This window comes from Antedon bifida, chromosome 5 (assembly GCF_963402885.1).
Source record: "Antedon bifida chromosome 5, ecAntBifi1.1, whole genome shotgun sequence".
NCBI lineage: Eukaryota > Metazoa > Echinodermata > Crinoidea > Comatulida > Antedonidae > Antedon > Antedon bifida.
Genome location: NC_136230.1, coordinates 2,391,126 through 2,411,935, shown reverse-complemented (window position 1 = coordinate 2,411,935; position 20,810 = coordinate 2,391,126). Strand labels below are relative to the sequence as shown.

Here is a 20,810-nt window from a genome sequence, read left to right as displayed (position 1 = left end):
CGAAGAATTGAAAAAATAAATTGATACTTGATACTTGAATTCAATTAAACACTGCACAAGCTCTTCAGTCGCAAAACATATTTTATGATTTAAAGATTTTTAGTTAGATTTTATAAAGAAAAACTAAAATGTAATGTGATTGTGTACTATATACTTCACGTTTTTCTATATCTGATTTTCACTGTTTCACGCTTTGCTTTCAGAGCTCTGTCTACACTATCAAACTTTGTATGACAAAAAATGTGATGTGCCCAAATAGTGTAGACAGAGCTGCGGCTTAACGCAATGAGTACGTTGCAATGCACTTTATTGAGGGCAACCTTTTCACAAGGTTACTACACTATGACATGACGTTTTTAAACTCGCATTGTTTATCCTAGAAACATAATTTAGTATCTCATTTTACAAACTAAATGTGATTGACGAATAAAACCACAAATCATGCAATACATTTATTTCATTACACGTAAGTGTATTTTGTCGTAATGTGTTTGTTGTTATTGGACACCTTTTAATTTAATTTAATATATATATATACATTGATTCCTTGAATGTTCCTATTTCTTTTATTAAATACTCCTTGTAAGTGTTTTTAAACACTTAAAAACCAGGTCAACGTGACGTATAATTACGCATCATTAAGATGCCGCCATGTGTCGCCGCCATTAACTTAAGATTAAAACCTGCATTGCATATGAAGGCAATACATAAATTGTCCTAGGAGTTTAAAGTACTATTCACATTGGGTAGCCTAATAGTTAATACATTTCTCTTTTTATAGTTTCAAAATCAACATCTATTCTTCCTTTCTGTACAGTCGTATCAACTTTTTTCCAGTTTAATTTTCATCTATCCAATATTGGTCACTTCCATTTTTGTTCAATGTGGACCAATTTTGAATCCTTAAGCTCTGTCCACACAAACTTTATGTGACAAAAATGTGATGTACCCATATGGACATGATGTCATATCACTACCATTTGGGCATATCACTACCATAATTGGGCACGCCACACTTTTTTGTCAAACTAGTTTGATAGTGTAGACAGAGCTTTACATGTACTCAAAATACTTTATGCAATTCCTCCTCAAAGGATATCAACACAACTTAGTTCAATCATATCATTCACCATCCCAAACTAAAATTTTACATTTCACGACGTCGTATTAAACCCGAATAAATTCACGACATAATTTTTAATGGAACACGTTCTGTGATTCACCTTTCCACGAATCTATTTTTAGTGCGAAGGCTGAAAGAATTGCGACTTAAAATACACATTAAATGATCAATAATTAGAAAAATACGCATAGTGTGTATTTCAATAGACGAAGACGGGCATAAACTGATAAATTAAAATTGTAAAATTTACATTTGGATGATAAAACATGAATTGCATTATGCTGAGCGAACGCGCAGAATGGCAAGTAGTTTGAGAAAACAGAAATTCAACAGCCATTCATGCTCCAAAGTCATTTTTTCCTGTCCTGAAATATCCTGATTAATGACAGTATAAAGCTCTGTCCACACTATCAAACTAGATTGACAAAAAAGTGTGATGTTCCTATATATGGACATGATGATGTCATACAACTACCATATTTGGGCACACTTTTTTTGTCAAACTAGTTTGATAGTGTAGACAGAGATTAAGATGACAAAAAGAAAACAAACACAAAGTTACAGACGTGGTAACAGTAGATTTATTTTACAATACAATAAGAATCTCTACAAAATTATTTTCATATATTTACAAACTATTATTAGTTTTTATTGAATTTGAAATCAAGTTGACCAACCAGTAATCATGTTTGAAACCCGTATTTTAAGTTCACACACTAAACAAACCAAACAAAAGATAAATTATTTTTAAACTTTGCCAATTGTTTTACAGTTATGATGATATACATTCAAAAATATAACCGTTCAACAAACTCTTACAAACTACCTTGTTCCATTTGATTTTTTGTTCAGAAAAGTCTTTGGTATAAGTTAATTAGAAAAATACGACGTTAACAAAACCGTAATACATGAAAGACAATTAGTCATATTTTGGTGGTTATTATTACATCTTATTATTCCTAAAATAAATATGTTTCTTTGGTTTCTGTTAGCAATCGTAATCACATAAAAGTTCTTGAACGAAAGCGTAGATCATAAATAATATGTACATCAACACGAAACTGACTCCAACCATTTTGTTGAGTCTGAATCGAACTCCAAAAAATACTATCAGTGTCATAAACAGAATCAAAAGTAAAGCGAATCCAAACTTGGCGTGAGGAGTTATAAGAATCTCGCCATTCTGTAGCATAACCTACAAAAGAAATAAAACGTGTTTAGAAATTACAAAGACATCAAACCAAATCAAAAAGTTAAAAAAATAAATTTAAAAAATTGTAGGCACAACGAATAATATATTCACGGTAGTTATATCTGAAAGTCGATTGCATAATATTAAAGATGTATTGTCCTCCGAAAACATGAAAAATGAAGAAAATCAGACTTTGAATATGTTATTTTGCAGTTTTAATAAAGTTATTCACTTTCTGTAGAAAAAAACCCCAAAAAGTACTTATTTCACTTATAAAAAGAAACGGTTAATTTTAGCCAAAAACCATTGTTTAAATTACATTTTTTTCAGGTAAATACTTTTTTTTTCAATCCCGTTTTTGGTCAGAGTGAATAACTGTTACCGGTATATGACATTAAAATTTCATATTCAACACAAAATTTAAAAAAAAAATGTTTAGGAGGACAATATAATTATCTTTAAGTAAACTATTTACTGTACCAGACATTACTTCCCATTCGATACCCTACAAACGAATATAGTGAGACTGGACTCTACAGACTGTTATAGGCCTAGGCTTTATTTTAAAGATAGTTCTAAAGACGTACCATTTCAGCATCGCTGATGAGCTGCATTGGTCCTTGGTCGATAAGAATTTTGATGAGGAATGGTAGTCCAAGTCCTAGATTAATATCGAACACGTTTGATCCTATTGCGTTCGAGACAGCCATGTCGGCAAATCCATCGCGCGCCACAAGGATTGAACTAATAGCGTCCTGCAAAGACAAACAGTATGATGTGTTCGCATAAGGTTTATCGCAAATAGCGTGCGCGACGCATGGTGGGAAAGGGTTCGGGAGAAAACGTCACGACGCGCACGTACGTGATTTGTTGTTTGTATGTACGCGTCGCGACGTTTGATCCAAAACTCTTCCCATCAGGCATTGTGTAATGACGTTCCTCGCAAAATCAAGCTATTTGCGATAAACATTATTATTATAAGTTAGTATACCTTTAACCTTTTTATTTACATAAACATTTGGTAATTTATAAGGGGTCTCTTTACGCATATAACTACAGTATCGGTAACTGATTTTGATAACTCACGGGTACACTTGTTCCCACTGCGACCACAACTAGACCCATTGTATAGTGATCAACCTCCAGAATACAGCCAGTCTTTGCAACCAACGTCACCATCCCAAAACTCAGGATAGCAATCCAAAGAATTGACATGAAGAATGACACGAGGTACCATTTGCTACGGAGAATAAAATACGTAAACTCAGACGACCAACCAAGAGCTTCCATTGCAATTACGTCATCATGCACTACAATGTGCCAAAAAAAAACAACACAACAGCATTGCTAATCATTTTTTTAAGCTTAGTTCCCAGTTGGCATCTTGGACGCAAGGCAAGGACGCAAGGCAAGGACGTAAGCGCGTCGCAAATAATTTGACCAATCACGACGCGATGGGTCATCTGAACTGACGCTTATGTGAATGGTTTATAGCAGCTCACCACTTGTGTTGTGCCTACGTCGTTGCACCAGTGGGAACAGAACCTTATGTGGTCTACGAGCATCCCACTGTTTTTAATAGCAGCTTTACAAAGCGAGTTTCCAAATCCAGCAATGCAAAGTCATCTTAAAAATCGATCTTCTTTAATTGGTAAATTTGTGATTACAAAATAATTAATTACCGGGACTCCTTAACGAAATTTATTTTTGATTGGAAATCATCTCCAATTGACAACTATCTAATTGGAGTAGTTATCCTGTGTATTTATAGAGCTCTCTTGACCGGAAAAGAAAATTAGGAAAATTAACTTGAGATTGAATCTACTGTTATTAATTTATCCGAATTCTTACCGATTGTGTTCTTCATTGCAAGGTGGTATGGTCCAAGAGAAGAGACACATGAAAGGGAAGCTAACAATGAACATTAGCCATTTCAATGCATAGAACATATTGCCGCACGTCTCCTTCCTGACGTCAGTGTCTGGATAATACATGTTGATAGAAGGAAGACACGGCAATGGTTTTAACGTAGGTTCTTCGTCCTGAACACAAAACAAAACTTCTTTATAAAAAAACAACCTTTAGGCCTACAAACTATTTGAAATTCAATATAAGAATCGCTCGGAGTTTATAAAGTCTAATTTAAGTTTGTTCTCAGTGCTGTATCTCCACATGCTATCTATTTCCGAAGTATCATAGAAATATTTGTTAATACAGCATCTCTCTCGGCTGGTTCTTATTACTAGAATAGCTAACGAAAAAGATAAAAGAGTGATGCACTATACCTCTTTCTTGCTGTCCGCTGACGCATCTTCTGCTGGCGTCGCCTCTTGTGCCATTGGTAACACGTGTGCCGTCGGTACTAGAGAGTGCCTTTTTGTCTTAAGATCGGAATTGTCAGAAGGATCAGAAGAAAGCTCAGCAATATAAGGGTTGGGAGACGGACCTTGTGCACTGTGAATACCCGAGTCTGCATCCCCCCGACCACAACCCTGCTGCTGCTGTACGACGTTTAAGCGGCTTTGGCTGCCATAACCTTGCCGACTTAATCCACCGATACTTTCAAGTTCGACGGCCGCGTCTACATCAGTATCTTCCTTATCTGGACTACTACACGTTATTATCACTGTACCGTTAGTGTGCGCATGCGTTTCTACTTTGACCAAAGACATTTCGGCCTTTTCTAAACATTTCTTTAGGTCAACTTGTGATGAGGTCTATTGTGATGTATATATGGAAGTATCGCATAAAAATGGGGAGGGGAAAGTACACGACCCGTAAGAATGCAAGAGGACACAGATAACATGCAAGTAACATGGTCAAGTTCATAAATAAAACATTATTTGTTAAAACAGAATATAAATATGCGGAATGTTAAAAAGAAAATACATGCAATATTAAATAATACATTATTAAAAGAAGGAATATTATCCATGCAAATTGTTTAACATACAGTATTTAATTTAAGAATGTTGAAGAAAATAAGAAGAATTAGTTATTTATGGTGCAAAGTGTTAGTGGATGGAAGAAAAAAGAAAAAATATATTGTTATTACCAATGTTAAGATTTATCACGCACACGGTAAATGTGTATAAGTTATAACCCATTTAATACTCATTTATGCTACTTGAATAACACATATTCATACAGTTGAAATTAAGAAACCCAACGTCTCGAATTCTATTAATTAAAGACATAGTAGGAATAACCTCAGAACAGAATCAGAACACTTACAAAATTAGACGAAAGTTCTCCGTGCTTGACATGGTGAAAAATGTGTTTGCTGCTTTGAGACGCAGATAGGCTAGCCCCAGACAATGTCGAGTCTCTGGTGAGCTGAATTAGACAATGGTGTATTATACGTTAGTAAAACATTAATATAAACCCGACTTTCCACCACTAGGCGAATTTGTTCGCGCGAATCGAAAGCATCGGCTTATACGCATATGTATTGTGGGTAAAATCTCGGTAAATACCGACGTCACTCGCTGGTGTTACTGTCAGTAACTCGACACGTGTGAGTATTAAGGAGCAGGTAGTGAGTTGTTTCAACTATATAGTTTTATTCGTGCTTATATTTACCGTTTATTCACAACACTGACAGAAAAATAATACCGTTATCTAGCTTACCGGTGGTTGATTTTTAGCAGATAATACTATAACACTGTCTTCCTTTGGTAGCTGTCCTTCGATGGCTGTAATCGAGCCACCGTCCAGAGGCGAAACCTCCGGATGACGACAGAACGAACTAAAAGAACAAATATTTGACCAATCTGTATTGTTGACCGCTAGAATGGGACGATTGGAACTGAATGTTAGTATTAAGCTCTGTCTACACTATCAAACTAGTTTGGTAGTGATGATATGCTTAAATATGGTAGTGGTATGACATCATCATGTCCATATATGGGCACATCACATTTGTTTTGTCACATAAAGTTTGGTAGTGTAGACAGAGCTTTAGATTCAATAACGCCTCCACAAGTCAACGTTAAAAATATGCGACATACTTACCATGTTAATCTATCCATTGCGTCCATTAAAGTGCCGTTAAACTTCATGATGGCTATATAAAGCGCATACATTACAAGTAGAATGATCGCTTCCCATATTTCAAACACACCATCCCACGAGAATGCGATAAAGAGTGCCACTGATATACCGTAGAACGTACTATCGCGTATTAGGGGTCTCCAATCAAGATTCAAAACCTAAGAACAGACAGATAGAGAGAACATGTTACTTTACGTTACAAAATTTAAAAATTGCCTTATTCCGGTAAAAATACTGTCCTAAAAAAGCTCTATCTACACTATCAAACTTTATGTGACATCAAAATGTGATGTGCCCATATCTGGACATGTCATATTTAAGCATATCACTGCCATATTTGGGCATATCACTGCCATATTTGGGCAAATCACTGTAGGCACATCAAATTGTGTTTGTTTGATAGTGTAGACAGGGCTTTATAAATGATAAAATACTCCAAATACTACTAACCTTGCCAGCAAGTACAGCAGTGAGAGCAATGATAATAAGAATATTGAATACTGCTGAGCCTACGATGGTGCCGACGCCCACGTCACTATCGACGCTCACACCCGCAATGGACGTGAACAGCTCAGGCGCTGACGAACCAGCAGCCATGAACGTTGCCCCGGCAACATCTTCCGACAACTCAAGTTTCTCCGATATGGCTTCCAATGACGGTACAAAGAAATCGTCACATATGATGGCAAGAGCTATTATTGGAGAAAAATAAACATTAAAGATGTATTGGTTAGATTATTAAAATCAGACTTTCAATAGGCCATTTTGCAGTTTTAATCAACTTCTGTAAACGCTTATAAAAATACAAAAGAAACGGTTAATTTTAACCAAAAACCATTGTCTGACAAACAATTTAAGTATTGTTTGCTTTAAATTACATTTTTTTCAGGTAACTCATTTTTTTTAATCCAGTTTTTTGTCAAAGTGAATAACTATTACGTGACATTAAAATGGAATATTCAACAAAAAATGTAAAAAAATATCTTTTTAGGGGGACAATATATATCTTGAAATTAATTAAATCTGGACCACTTCTAGTCTAATTCATCAGAATTTATAATTTCATTTTAGGAAATGAAAACGTTTCAGGTCCTCCTTCATCGGACAGTCTGAATTAAATTAACAAATTCTTACCGATAAAAAATACCAATATGAGCAATGCATAAAATATTACAAATAAATATGGCAAGTGTTCTGTTTCGTAGTCGCATTGTTCCCATACAGCTACATTGGCGGTGGTGTTTTCTGACGTCGTCGAGAGAAGTTGTCGAGAAAAGTATGTCGATTCTGTAATAAAATAATACAATATGTAGGCTATAAATGCAAGATGTTTAAACGTCACAACATTGGCGTATATGAATTAAATTATTGTTTGCGGAGTTGATAGAGACAGAAAACGTTTGTGTGTTTTTTTAAACTTGTGTTTTAATTTCACGGCTGCCGATTTTAGCCTGCCGCTACAGCAGTGTTCCTAATTACATGAAAACCGACGCCAAAGTGTTGCCATAGTTCGAGTTGATTACACAATGGAAGAGGATGCATTACGAAGAAAACACTATTATTACACTACAAAGAAGACCTAATTAGAAATTTTTTTACTACTACTATAGTCAGAGAAGACTGTTGACATTCGTGAAATCGTAGGTCTAGCTACCACGTACATGTCCATTCACCTGCACACAATGCAACTAATTAAAAAGCTGTAAAACGTTCATTATGTTAACATTGCTATAAACATTATTAAACCTTTTACTATGTTTTTTATTATCTACTTTTATTGTAAATTTCTACCAATATCAACTTAGTTTGACAAAAAAAATATGATTTGCCCAAATATGGTGTCCATATATGGGCACATCACATTTTTTGTCTCATAAAGTTTGATAGTGTGGACAGAGCTTAACTGCTTTTCGTGTGTATTGCTTGTTTATTGTTTTTTTGTAATTGTCTATTGTTGACAATGATTTTGATTAGTTTCCAAGTAATTAACCTAGTTTTTAATATTAATGCGAAATTTATTTATAATTATATAAATTTTATAATCGAAATATAATATAAAAATAAATATAATATTTATAACCAAACGTACCTTTATGTTGGTATTGAGACGATGATATCAATTTGGCACACACTATGGAGGATGTGAAGAATACAGCAAGTGTAATAGTCATCCGTAACCACCAGCGCTTTCCCGCTGACGCCGCCGCCGCCGCACCCTGGTGACGACGACGACGCGGCAACCACCTGGGTCGAGCGCCAACATGTATATCGTCCATTACTGAAAGAAAATACAAAGAGGTAAGTATACAAATCAAAAACTGTTGAAAATCAAAATCTGCTGTAAACTAACAGACACACAATTACAAACATGATAAATCATTTTTCGAAATTACAAACAAATAAACAAATTCGTTTCGTCAGCTTCCTTGACGACGCAAAGAAAATTCGAATAAAAATGATAAACCAGGATTAATCCTTGTTACAGACGTCACACGTTCATAATTTTATCAAATCCGTTCATACATGTTTTAAAGAACGCAAACATAATTCAGATTACATGGAGCGTCTGAAACTGCTTTCGGCATACGCATTTTCTGAAATATACGCGAGTGAAAATTATTCTGGTCTCCTCGGCAATAATTAGAGTCATCTCTATCTCGTCGAGGTAGTTATCTCTCAACCGATTCTGTAGTGTTTATTAACTCATTCAATTAATTCTACGAAACATGAGAATTGCTCCTCCTCAACATCGCAGTGACTTAATTGAATTAAAATTTAGTTGTAGCAACACACTTACGCGTTTCAGGTTTAAGTAATTACCTATGGTAACTATAGGTCTATTCTGACAACACGACGTGGTAAAACCTGAAATACACTAGGCCTAGACAAACATGTTCTAAAAATACGCAACATAGACTAACGTAAGAACACAGCACAGTATTCAATTCAAAATCATCTACTACTGTATAAATATTTCGAGGTAATCTTTTAAAACAATGCATTAGCAAACTACTTATACACACTGTCACATCATTATTCAGTGATGTTGCTTTATACAAAATCAATAACGGCAAAGTCATTATCTAACATTAAATACTAATTAATTTATCCTTCATAAATAATGACGATAATCACGAAGAATCGATGTTATACAAGATTATAATTACCAACTCATGCGCTTGAAAAAAAACAAGATTTTGTATGCAAGGTATGAATGAGACATTTAAATACACTTACGTATTAGTTCGGATGATGTATCGAGATTTTTAAGTTTTAAATACTAACTATTAGGCCCGTAGATTTGTATTCAATTACAATATTAAGACTGTTTTAACATAAAGATGTATTGTCCCCCAAAAAATATGTTTCTATTCTTAAATACTTACTTCGAAAGTTTGGTAAAATCGTGATTTTATTCACCAAACGAAATAACTGTTTTACTCAACTAATTCTAAATATCATTCGGTAGATACATTTTGAAATCAAATTTTAACGAACTTAAAGAATTGGATTACAAGAATATAACGACATTAACTAATTAAACTGGAACACACAAATGACAAGGAAATTAATCATCGAACACACAATACAACCAAATTAATTAATTATATTCAGTATCAAACAAGTAACACTAACAGTTCACGATTGAATGCAAAGTTTTAATATCACCATAGCTGCAGAATGCTGTGATTTTTTAGAATAAATGAAAAACTGCTACTAGTTTTTGGCCTATTATAAAAACCCTACAAAAGATAAACGCATAATTCAGAAGAGAAAAAACTCAGAAATTAAAAAAAAACATTTAATTCAACAAACTACACATGCTATTGTAGGCCTAATATTAGAATGTTTTGATATTTTTCAACGTACTAAACATAATATTTCAAAATGCTTGGTCTTATTTTTAGCCAGGTGTGTTTACATATGTCTTGTTGACTATGTTCATCAAAATGTTGTTAATGTTAAACTTGAGCATTGAAGTCCAATGCTCAAGTTTAACCTGAATGTTCTTTTTTTCCCTTTTTTGTGTCTTTTTGTTTAATATTATTTGTCAATTTGACGAAAGAAAGAAGTGTTTTTTGTTTTTTTCTTTCACTTAAATTAAATAATTAAATATATATTTATTTATCTGGAGGACCAAACTTAAAGCCTTGGCTCAATGTGTCCTCCTCACACAATTGTATTTATTAATTTATGTTCATTCTGTATTATTATATTATATTTTGTATTGTGTGAAACAATAAACTTGAAACTTGAATCTGACCCGAAATTCCGTGTTTTAAAATATTATAATATAATAATAATGATTGTCATTGAATAAAATTTCAGATATTTAGGCAAATAATGAGCCCAACACTCGAACTATGATGATAATATTGAACTAAGTAGGCTACAAACAAGAAGATTAAGTCGAACCAGGGAAAAAAACAAAAGCAAAAGAATAGACGCATTGTTAAATGTCCTCGCCTTTCCGTAAGATGATCGCCTCAAATGAAGAGTGTATATACGTCACAGTGTTTGCTATGCCCTGTTAATTAATCCTGTCCCGTTAAACTGAAATTAATATCTTGCTTGCCCTTTTGGATAAAGGTTTAAAATGCAAGCATTCATTTCTCCCAAAAACATCCCAATTTTCCCATCCTAAGCTATTGTTTCAATACACTTTAAACAAAACGGAATATATTTAAAGATGTATTGTCCCCTAGAAAAAATAAGTATTTAACATTTTGTTGTTGAATATAGCATTTTAATTTCACAAAATAGTTATCCACTTTGACCAAAATTTTGATTTAAAAAAATTATTTACCTGAAAAAACTGTAATTTAAAACATAATATGTTTTCATTTTTTTTTCTACGGAAGTGATTATTACTTTATTAAAACTACAAAATAACCTATTCAAAGTCTGATTTAATTAATCTTCATTTTTCATGTTTTTGGGGGACAATACATCTTTAAATCAATAAATCCACACACAGTGATCCTAAAGTGGATTTGCTGTGTAGGTCTACAGTACTAAAGTTAGTAGGCCTACCGAGCGAGGCATATTCATCAGTGCAAATCAGTAATACATACGAATGTATTGTGCTTTAGATACTTACAACCGTCTGATCTTATCCTACCTGTTTAAATCGAGGCTATGTTTCCATCATTTGCTTTTCAATAAATAATGATATCAATGACATCTTAACAACGTTCTACGTAGCCCGATTAAGAAGGTCCTCTTTAAGCCAGTGCGGCAGCGTCACCGTAATTAAGTTCCCACTGTCAAATGCACTGCATCCGTGGCTTAAAGTTCGCACGGAACCGGATGTACACCTGAAGACGTGTTTGTAATCGGTTCTCTAGCTTTCAATGTAATTTCAATCATCCCGATACATAAATCATGATCGATGATTTGAATCTAGGCCTATATAGCATGAATCTTAATCGAAGAATCCATGTTACCCTTACCATGGCTACGAAAACAACAAATCAGGCCATAGAAGAATCGGCAGTCTATGTTTCGTCACGCAGCAGTGGTTCGTAACAACAAAGCCTTATTAGCTGTGACGTAACGCTTAGGTTAGGCAAAATTGGTACAGCAGGTACAAATGAATTCTTAATGTACAAATGAATTCATTTTTAAGATTACAGCGAATACGAAGTAGGCTTAGCCTAGTGTAGGCTTACTTGCTTATATCTAAAGGCGGTTGTGGTATAACATGGAGAAATAAGTTAGGAACTTATTTCTCCATGGGTATAATAATATTAATAGGCCTAATAATATCTGACTGCTATCGACAACATAGGCTAGGCCTCCTACATATGGCCTAGTGGCACTCATTATATGAAAAGTGCGCACTAAAAACATAAAACATTATACAAGTCACAACCAATTTATAATTAAAACAACCAATTATTTATATTATAATTATAATTACAACTCACTGCAGGTGACCATGTCCCTATTATTAAAGTGTTAAACTTAGGCGCGCACGGTTTCGTTCAATCCTCCTTCAAAATGTATTCGTTTAACATCAATCACAGACAACAGCAGGCCTAAAAGTTATTGAATTCCATTGGTTTTCACAAAAAAAGTAAATACGATTAAAACAATAATTAATAACTACAATATGAAAATAAAATAAACATCAACACTACTAAGCCTGGGCCTATTATACTTACCATCAATCTATCCATCCCTTTTCAAAGGCTACATGTTGGAATTGAACTGACTGTGTGTGTGTGTGCTGTGAGTTTACAAATTATTCCATTCGAAATACTCGCGGTTTTGTTGTCATGTGAAAACGTCCCCCCCAAAACATAGAGCGCACAATAACGCGCGCACGTAACCATGTATGTGGCGTAATTGTGCTTAAGCGCGGTTTCCACTAGAGACGCAATGCAACTTGGCGTACGCGTGACGCAAGCGAGTTGACCATGATCTGACAAGCCACTGTGCGACCGCGTTGCGTCGCTAGTGTTGTAACCAAGCTTTAAGATGTAACGCAACGTGATTTGACCAATCACAAGCGATGGATTATTAGTGTCGCACGTCAATGGAGTAAACTCACTTGCGTTGCGTCTCTTCTGGTGGCAACCAAGTTTTGGAAAGGACGTAAGTGACTAGTGCTTCGATTTTAGTGAAGAATAACATTGATGCAATACATTAATTCAAAATATTTAACATATACTTACATTTACGATACAAATTCCAATATGCACAGCAATTATTAAAATCGTCTTCTCTCATAGGCTACTGAAATATATTCCCAACAAAATTGTTTAAACGTTCTTAATGTACAACCTGCATGAATTAGTTAGACCCTCCATTCTACAACAAACTTTAGAATAATTGATTTGTCTTCTCATCGATAATTAAGATTGTACAATTAACCTTGCAGTCCTTTGTCATGTTGCTATGGAACGTTTGTATAAGAAATAGACAAGAGACCATGATGTAAAACGTTTGTATGCTTTGGTCCTACAAAATGTATGCAATACAAGGACTCGTCTGTCTTGACCGTGAAAACGTATTTTATATTTAATTTTCGTTTGAAATAGGTTAATTTATGTCATTATCAACGGAATTCAACCAGGCACCGTGAAAACACAAACACTTGAATTGAAGAGTTCCCCTATTATCCAATTGTGTGTCAAAAAAAATCAAAATTGGTTGCTGTCCGTACTAACTTGACTGCATAAGACCCGGCATTGTCTCATCGTACTATTTAAACTAAACTACACAAACCAACAGTGGTGTTGGTAGTCTCTGAGTGCTAGCTTACCTGGATAAACCGACAATAGCCCTTTCTCCTCGAAGAGCGAGATATATAGGCCTACCTCGAGGTATACTTTTCGAGGTATATCTCGCTCTTCGAGGAGAAAGGGCTATTGTCGGTTTATCCAGATAAGCCGGGCACGAAATAGACTGTATTCATTCTACATGTACACTACTCTGGATAGTCGAAGATAAAATGACAAAATGATGATCATGCTATCATGACCGGATACAATTATTCACCTTAATTATTGCAACATACAATAATACAATATCAAGTTCATCATTTTGTGTGTTGTAAGGTTAACACTCCTTAATCTGTTTAAGTATGTTGTTTACCAAGGGTACAATATTTACAAAAGACCTATAGAAATCAGGTAGCACTTGAAACATTAATGACCAACAATAAAACGTATGGTAATCCGGCACTTAGCACGGGGTTGTGAAACGGCTCTTTTCAATCAAGCTGGGGGTCGTCAACAATTTAGCACGACGCATACCACAGTGAACTAAATATATCAATTTAAGAATAAATGTATAATTGAAAAAAATAAAATGTCCTATCCGCGATCATGAAAATGTGAATTATTTTATAATTTTGCCGAACACCGCCCTCACACTCACTATGTACTCAAGACGGTGATACAATTGGAACGGTTTGCGCGCAGTGTGTATAGAATCATATTTTCCGATAAACTGGATTTGTTTTATACATTTTTGCACTATACGTGTTTTTTGTTTACAAATTACGGAATTAGTAAGGTAAGAATGTAGGTGAAATCATACATTGGTGGTTGGTAATACTATGTTTTGTAATAATGTTCTGACTTATGTAACACATTACTCGCAAGACATTGACCTTTGGACTACACCAGCTGAGAGGTGACGGTGCATTATGATCATGAACTACACAGGTTGAGAGAGGTGCAAAAATGGGTCAAATAATATCCTCACAATAGAAAGTGATTTTAAACGTCATTTATATTGACTAATTCAATCAATTTTGGCCTAATAATATTAAATGTTTTGAAAATAACTGTTTTAATCTTTTTCCAAGATAATCTAGGCCCACACACAAATAAGAAAAATTTTTTTTTTTTTATTGGCAGCTAGGAAACAGTTAGAATGGTATCTCTTAAAGGAAGCGTATGCATTGTCACTGGTGCTACAAGAGGAATAGGTAAAGGAATTGCCTTGCAACTTGGACAAGCTGGAGCAACTGTTTATATAACAGGTACAGTATAACGTGGCAGATACAGAATTTTAAATTAATGGGGATGGGGAGCAACAAAACTAATGTCCTATCTTTTAAGAATTGCATTGTAATTTGTAGGTTGTACCTGCTTCGACTGAACACCCCCCTCCCCAAACACCTCCCCCTCCCCAAACACCTCCCCAAACACCTCCCCCTCCCCAAACACCTCCCCCTCCTAAACACCACCCCTTTCCCAAACACCACCCCTCCCCAAACACCACCACTCTCCCAAACACCACCCCTTTTCTAAACACCACCCCTTTTCTAAACACCACCCATGACCCGAACACCACCCCCACCCATACTGTACATATCATATTTCCATATCATCCATTCCATTGTATGACAATTGATTTTACTGTTTATTGCCTTTTTCCTTACAGGTCGCACTCTTGACCCTAAACCTGGAAGTTCTGTTGGTGGATCTTTAAAAGAAACCGCAACTGAGGTATTTGTCCCGATATTTATTACAGAGCTTATAGATTGGCTAGAGGGCAAACTCCCAAAGTTATTCCCAACAAGACAGAAATCTGTAATTACACATACAGTTTGATAGAGTAGACAGAGCTTTAGTAATTGTAAAATTGTTTACTAAAGCTCTATCTATACTATCAAACTTTACATGACAAAAAAATGTGATGTGTAGACAGAGCTTTAAATATTATATAAAATTGTCCACTTATAATCAAACTTGTTTAGATTGAGAGTAGAGGAGGAAAATGTATACCTGTGAAGTGTGACCATAGTGACCAGGAACAGGTTAAGAAGCTGTTTGAACAAGTCAAATCAGAACAAAATGGACGCCTTGATGTTCTTGTCAATAACGCCTACTCAGGAGTTAATGTAAGTACTTACAACATCTTATTTGATAACTGAAACATTCTTATTTCACACCTTGTAAAATTGAAATATCAAGAAACTTTTTTGAAAGCATTGTCAGACAATAGAGGGCACTATAACAATTATCAAAATTACATCAAACTATAGAGGGTGCTATTTCAAAAAAGGCAAAAATGGGTTTTCACCTTTGTAGCACCAAGGTGCAACAAAATTAGTAATTTTATCCTACTTAATAAATCAGGGATGGGTTTTTTTCAATATCCAAAACAATCCAAAGAAATTGCACATTTATTCAAAATGTTAAGCTCTATCTACACTATCAAACTAGTTTGACAAAAAAAGTGTGATGTGCCCAAATATGGTAGTGATATGACATCATCATGTCCATTTATGGGCACATCACATTTTGTTGTCACATAAAGTTTGATAGTGTAGACATAGCCTTAAGTTATACAACTCCATGGTTATACTTAGCTCAGTTTCAGCTGGTGTATTTGTGTATTTTTATTTGATATTGTTGTTATTTGATAGGCAATCTTCTCAAGTATTGGCAAGCCTTTCTGGGAACAAGGTGACGATATGTGGGACATTGTGAATAATGTAGGATTAAGGTGAGAATCCAATATACATTAAAGCATCAAACATAACACTGATTGAGCAGTTTAAGTAATTATAAATCACTCTGCTGTTTGTAGAAACAGGATGTTTCAGAAACGGCCCTTTGGCATCTCATCAATTATCACCTGGCATTGGTTAACACAATATGTCCAACTTCCTTAACCTACCTTCTGAGGTATCCATTAAATCACAAACAAAAGGGTTTAATAATAAAACTCGTAATTTCTCAGTTTTACCATTCTTGGCAAGGGGCTGACCTGTAAAGACTTAAAAAGGTAAAGGTATTTGTCCTCAAGCTTAACTGGAAACTGAGGAAATTTGGATTAGGCCCTCCACGGACCCACGGCAGCCAGCAGTGCAGTGCCTACCAGATCAGCATACCAGGTTTGTTGAAAAATGAGAGGACATACCCCTACTCTTCCATGATCTGCAGTTTTTGGAGTTCAATGTTTGTTGTCATGGTGTATGTCTTGACTTAAGTCAGTTCTCTATGGTATTTCAGTATGATACTTTAGGGTAAACACAGAGATAATAATAATAATAATATCTCTATGGGATAAATAAAGAGAATGTTCTGTTTTGTTTTTATAGAGGGCACTATTTGGCTGCAGTGGAGGCAGCTAAACTAATGACTCCTGCTAAAAAGGGACTAATCGTGAATATCTCATCCCCTGGTGGTATGCGCTATTTATTCAATGTTGCGTATGGTGTCGGCAAAGAAGCGGTACGTTTAAAGTACACTTAATATGACATCATATCACTACCATATTTGGGCATATCACTTTTTTTTTGGTCAAACTAGTTTGATAGTGTAGACAGAGCTTTAATCATGAATGGTTTCCATATAATTATAGACTTTATGCTTGTTTCTGCTTTACTAAAATATCAGACAATTATTTTAGGCTAAGTGTAACTAATTTGCAACAGACAACAGTTGGGATCTAAGGAAAAATAAATTAAATAAAGCTCTGTCTACACTATCAAACTTTATGTGACAAAAAATGTGATGTACCCATATATGGGCATGCAGGGCCGTAACCAGGTTTGACGGCGGGGTGGATCGTTAAGTTCTTTAGTGGAACCCAGGGGCGGATCCAGGATATTGAAATAGGGGTGGAGTAGCTTTGCGAGCGAAGCGAGCAAACATTGGCTGGGGGCCAGGGGGCCGCCAAGGGCCCCCGGTCGGGGTCCAGGGGCCGAGGGCCCCTGGAAATTTTGACGTTCTAGCGCATTGTAAGTCGTTTAAAACGATTTACAAACATCTCATAATGTCATTTACCAAACACTCTAAAGCTCGCAAATTACGACATGTGGAACATGCAGCTGATACTTACCTAGGGTACCAAATGCAAGCTAACAACTTGCCTGTACTTTACGCCCCATACGCCCCCGCTAGATCCGCCACTGGAACCATACCCTCGATTTTTTTTTCTCTATAGGCCTATGGCCGCAAATCGCATTTCCGGCTATTCTCTTTTGTTTATGAACTATAAGTTGGTGTAATTACCAGCCCACAAATTTCAATTGCCGACCTTATATTGTCAGAGGACGGCATTCTCTTGCCGACCGAAATTAGGCTAGATCCCTCCTCCTTTCAAGCCTCCTAGCAACAACATGGTACATTAGGGATCGTATCATTGAGACTTTAACAGGCATATTCACCATCATGTGGTGTTTAGGTAAAAAACCATGGAATTAAGATGATCTCTGAATTCACTCAACCGTTGCATCTTGCACTTGCGTGTGAGCTGCATGCTTTCTCTATCAAGCAGCTGGCTGGGCACGTCACACGCACGCGGAGACCTGTGTAGGGGAATACCCTGTTATGTCAAGCAAACAACTATGCTGTGTGTACAGCTCGCTAGCTCCAGAACCACGATGTTCAGCAGTTATCAAATAGAACTTATCTTGTAAATTTTAGTGTTAGGTTTTTATATTTTTATATATATATTAATTAAATTTATTAATGCTTGACTAGGCCTGTAGTGAACAATCGTCGTGTTGTGTTAGTATGCCCAGCAGTATGCCCAAGCGGAACTCGCTGTTCAGCGGGGGGGATCGTACGATCCCCCCGATCCCCCCCTGGTTACGGGCCTGCCATGATGATGTCATATCACAGCCATAGTTGGGCATATCACTACCATAATTGGGAACATCACACTTTTTTTTTCAAACTAGTTTGATAGTGTAGATAGAGCTTAAGTCATCAATTTTGATTTTTAACCTAGTGTGATAGAATGGCTGCGGACTGTGCTGTTGAGTTAAAGAAACACAATGTGGCATTTGTATCTTTATGGCCTGGCCCTGTACCTACAGAGACAGTCATGGATAAAATAGAAGATACATCAATAAATACTGTAAGTTAATTTAATTTATTCCGTTTATTTATGTAATTTGAATATTAGTATTTTTTTTTTAGTATATACCGTAAAATTTTTCCTTTTTTTTAGTTAAAATGTAATTGTATTTTCCGAAATTTAGTATATTTTAAAATTCTTAATGTTGTAAATTATAGTGAGTAATTGTGCAATATTGTAATTGTATTTTTCGAATTTATTGTTGTACTTTTATAGATTTCGTTTCAATATTTTTTACTGTAATACAAACATTATTAGCTGTGTGCTATTGCTTTTGTGCATTTTATATATACCTTAATAAAAAATAAATTATTTTGACTGCATGTTGAGTATTTCTATGTTTGATCTTTATAAATATCAAAGCAGCATAGAACCCTAACTATAATCTGAACATGTTCTACACCATGGTGCCACCATAATATTGAGAGTAATTAGGATTACCAATTTAATTTAATCAGGGAGATGTAACATATTTTACATCTCCCTGATTTAATTCATAACAATTTGTAGATAGGTTTAGTTAAGGTACAATGTCTGCTTTTTAAATAAAATTAATTTTGCCATCAAATATTAGACAATAAACAAGTTTTCTTTCACTTAGAACATGAAATCTTCATTTGCTAATGGTGAAACTATTGAATTTCCTGGTATATGCATTGCCCACCTAGCTGCAGGTAAATGTACAACTTCTTAAGCGTGTTTTATCAAACACACAACCATTTTTTTGTAATGTTATGACTACTTTTGAACACACTTGAAACAAGACATGAAAATCAAAATGTATTCAGTACCGTCTCTATCCAGTTAAAAATTCCTAAATATATTTTATTTATTTTTATCAGATTTTTAACTGGATTATCTAGTTAAAAATCCTGAACTATATTATTGTTTTTGTTACAGATCCAAAGATTATGAAGAAAACTGGTAGAATTCTTTTTACCACAGACATCGCTGAAGAATATGGATTTAGAGATGTTGATGGGAAAATGCCACCTAACTACCGCAGACTTAAAGATGTACTGTCTGTGTACCATCATCCGTGGTTGGCAGCCTGTACGCCAAGTTTCTTCAAAGTGCCATGTTGGGTACTTGCGTGTGCAACACACAAGTTCTAAAACACCATGGCAGTTTAGCTCAAGGAAGAAATACATTACAGTTCTCATCAGCACCTTTATATTACAAAAAAAACAAAGATGAACTTGTTTTATGCATGGCTGAATTTGGGCAGCTGATGAGAACCGGTCATACTATTTTCCATGACCGTTTGATAGAAGCTGGTGTTTTACCACAACAGTATTACACAGGCATATTCGACTGGTCAGTGCCTGAAACACCTTGCAGTGATTAACTCCCTCTTCTTGCAACACAGCAAGGAGTTAGATTTGCTGATTATTTACTTAAAACAGCCTAGTCGAATACGCCTAATAATAACATTTGAATGAAATTAATTAAGTAATTTTTTTTAACGAAATTTTAATAAAAATATATAAATTTTAAATCAATATTAAATTAAGAGAGAATTGTTAATAATTATTTATAATTATCAATATAGATAAGCTTAGGTAGGCCTACTTTTTGGGCATTGGCCTAGAGTAGGCCTAACACTGAACAGACAGTATTCTAGTATCAGGTATTAAAATTGATAACTTAAAAGCTATTAGTATTACTTCCAGCAAATAAAATAGGCTACTAGACTACTAATTTGTCTTGTATCATTTATGTCAAACCCCACTAACTTTTCAGCAAACAAATTTAGGGCTAGGAAAATATTGATAAATGTAGGCCTACTCAGCATTGCAAATCACCCTTTTAAATTTGCCTCTCACACCACTGCGCGCCAGAGAAACCACTATTGGACCTCACTTGAATAGTGAAAAGTAGGCTGACTGACAATTGTAAAATTAATTTTAAAATAGTAGGCCTACCTTCCTGTTTTATGCAAACACTACATACGGCGTTACTACATACTGCACTTTCATTCTTGTTCCATAACTATTATTAAATCATAAACCTTTTTCTTCCATGATGTGAGATGGTATATTCTTTGGCGGTAAGTACAGCCATCCATGTGTGAGCACCTGCTGTCACCACCTGTGCTGATGCAGCATG

At 35.1% G+C, this 20,810-nt stretch overlaps 2 protein-coding genes across 4 annotated transcripts; one reads left to right on the top strand and one right to left on the bottom strand.

Annotated features, from left to right (window-relative positions):
* Positions 1 to 1,681: 1,681 nt before the first annotated feature.
* LOC144841852 (sodium/potassium/calcium exchanger 3-like) lies at positions 1,682 to 20,765 on the bottom strand. 2 transcript variants are annotated; one of them, XM_078698114.1, is made up of 12 exons: positions 20,627 to 20,765; positions 8,458 to 8,646; positions 7,503 to 7,655; positions 6,819 to 7,060; positions 6,330 to 6,526; positions 5,946 to 6,063; positions 5,550 to 5,651; positions 4,601 to 4,696; positions 4,167 to 4,357; positions 3,402 to 3,555; positions 2,903 to 3,070; positions 1,682 to 2,318 (listed from the first exon to the last, which is right to left on the bottom strand). In XM_078698114.1, the coding sequence occupies exons 2-12, from the start codon at positions 8,642 to 8,644 to the stop codon at positions 2,112 to 2,114; spliced, it is 1,815 nt and encodes a 604-aa protein (XP_078554240.1). In that variant the 5' UTR covers positions 8,645 to 8,646; positions 20,627 to 20,765; the 3' UTR covers positions 1,682 to 2,111. The 2 variants fall into 2 exon arrangements, with proteins under 2 accessions (XP_078554240.1, XP_078554239.1); XM_078698113.1 differs by lacking the exon at positions 20,627 to 20,765 and adding an exon at positions 12,536 to 12,582.
* On the top strand, positions 14,269 to 19,983 carry LOC144841998 (dehydrogenase/reductase SDR family member 1-like). 2 transcript variants are annotated; one of them, XM_078698331.1, is made up of 9 exons: positions 14,269 to 14,393; positions 14,741 to 14,865; positions 15,270 to 15,334; positions 15,586 to 15,729; positions 16,258 to 16,337; positions 16,936 to 17,068; positions 18,573 to 18,701; positions 19,303 to 19,375; positions 19,602 to 19,983. In XM_078698331.1, exons 2-9 carry the CDS (start codon positions 14,757 to 14,759, stop codon positions 19,814 to 19,816), a joined length of 948 nt encoding a protein of 315 aa, XP_078554457.1. In that variant the 5' UTR covers positions 14,269 to 14,393; positions 14,741 to 14,756; the 3' UTR covers positions 19,817 to 19,983. The 2 variants fall into 2 exon arrangements, with proteins under 2 accessions (XP_078554457.1, XP_078554456.1); XM_078698330.1 differs by having other exon boundaries at positions 14,305 to 14,393; positions 14,745 to 14,865.
* Positions 20,766 to 20,810: the final 45 nt, after the last annotated feature.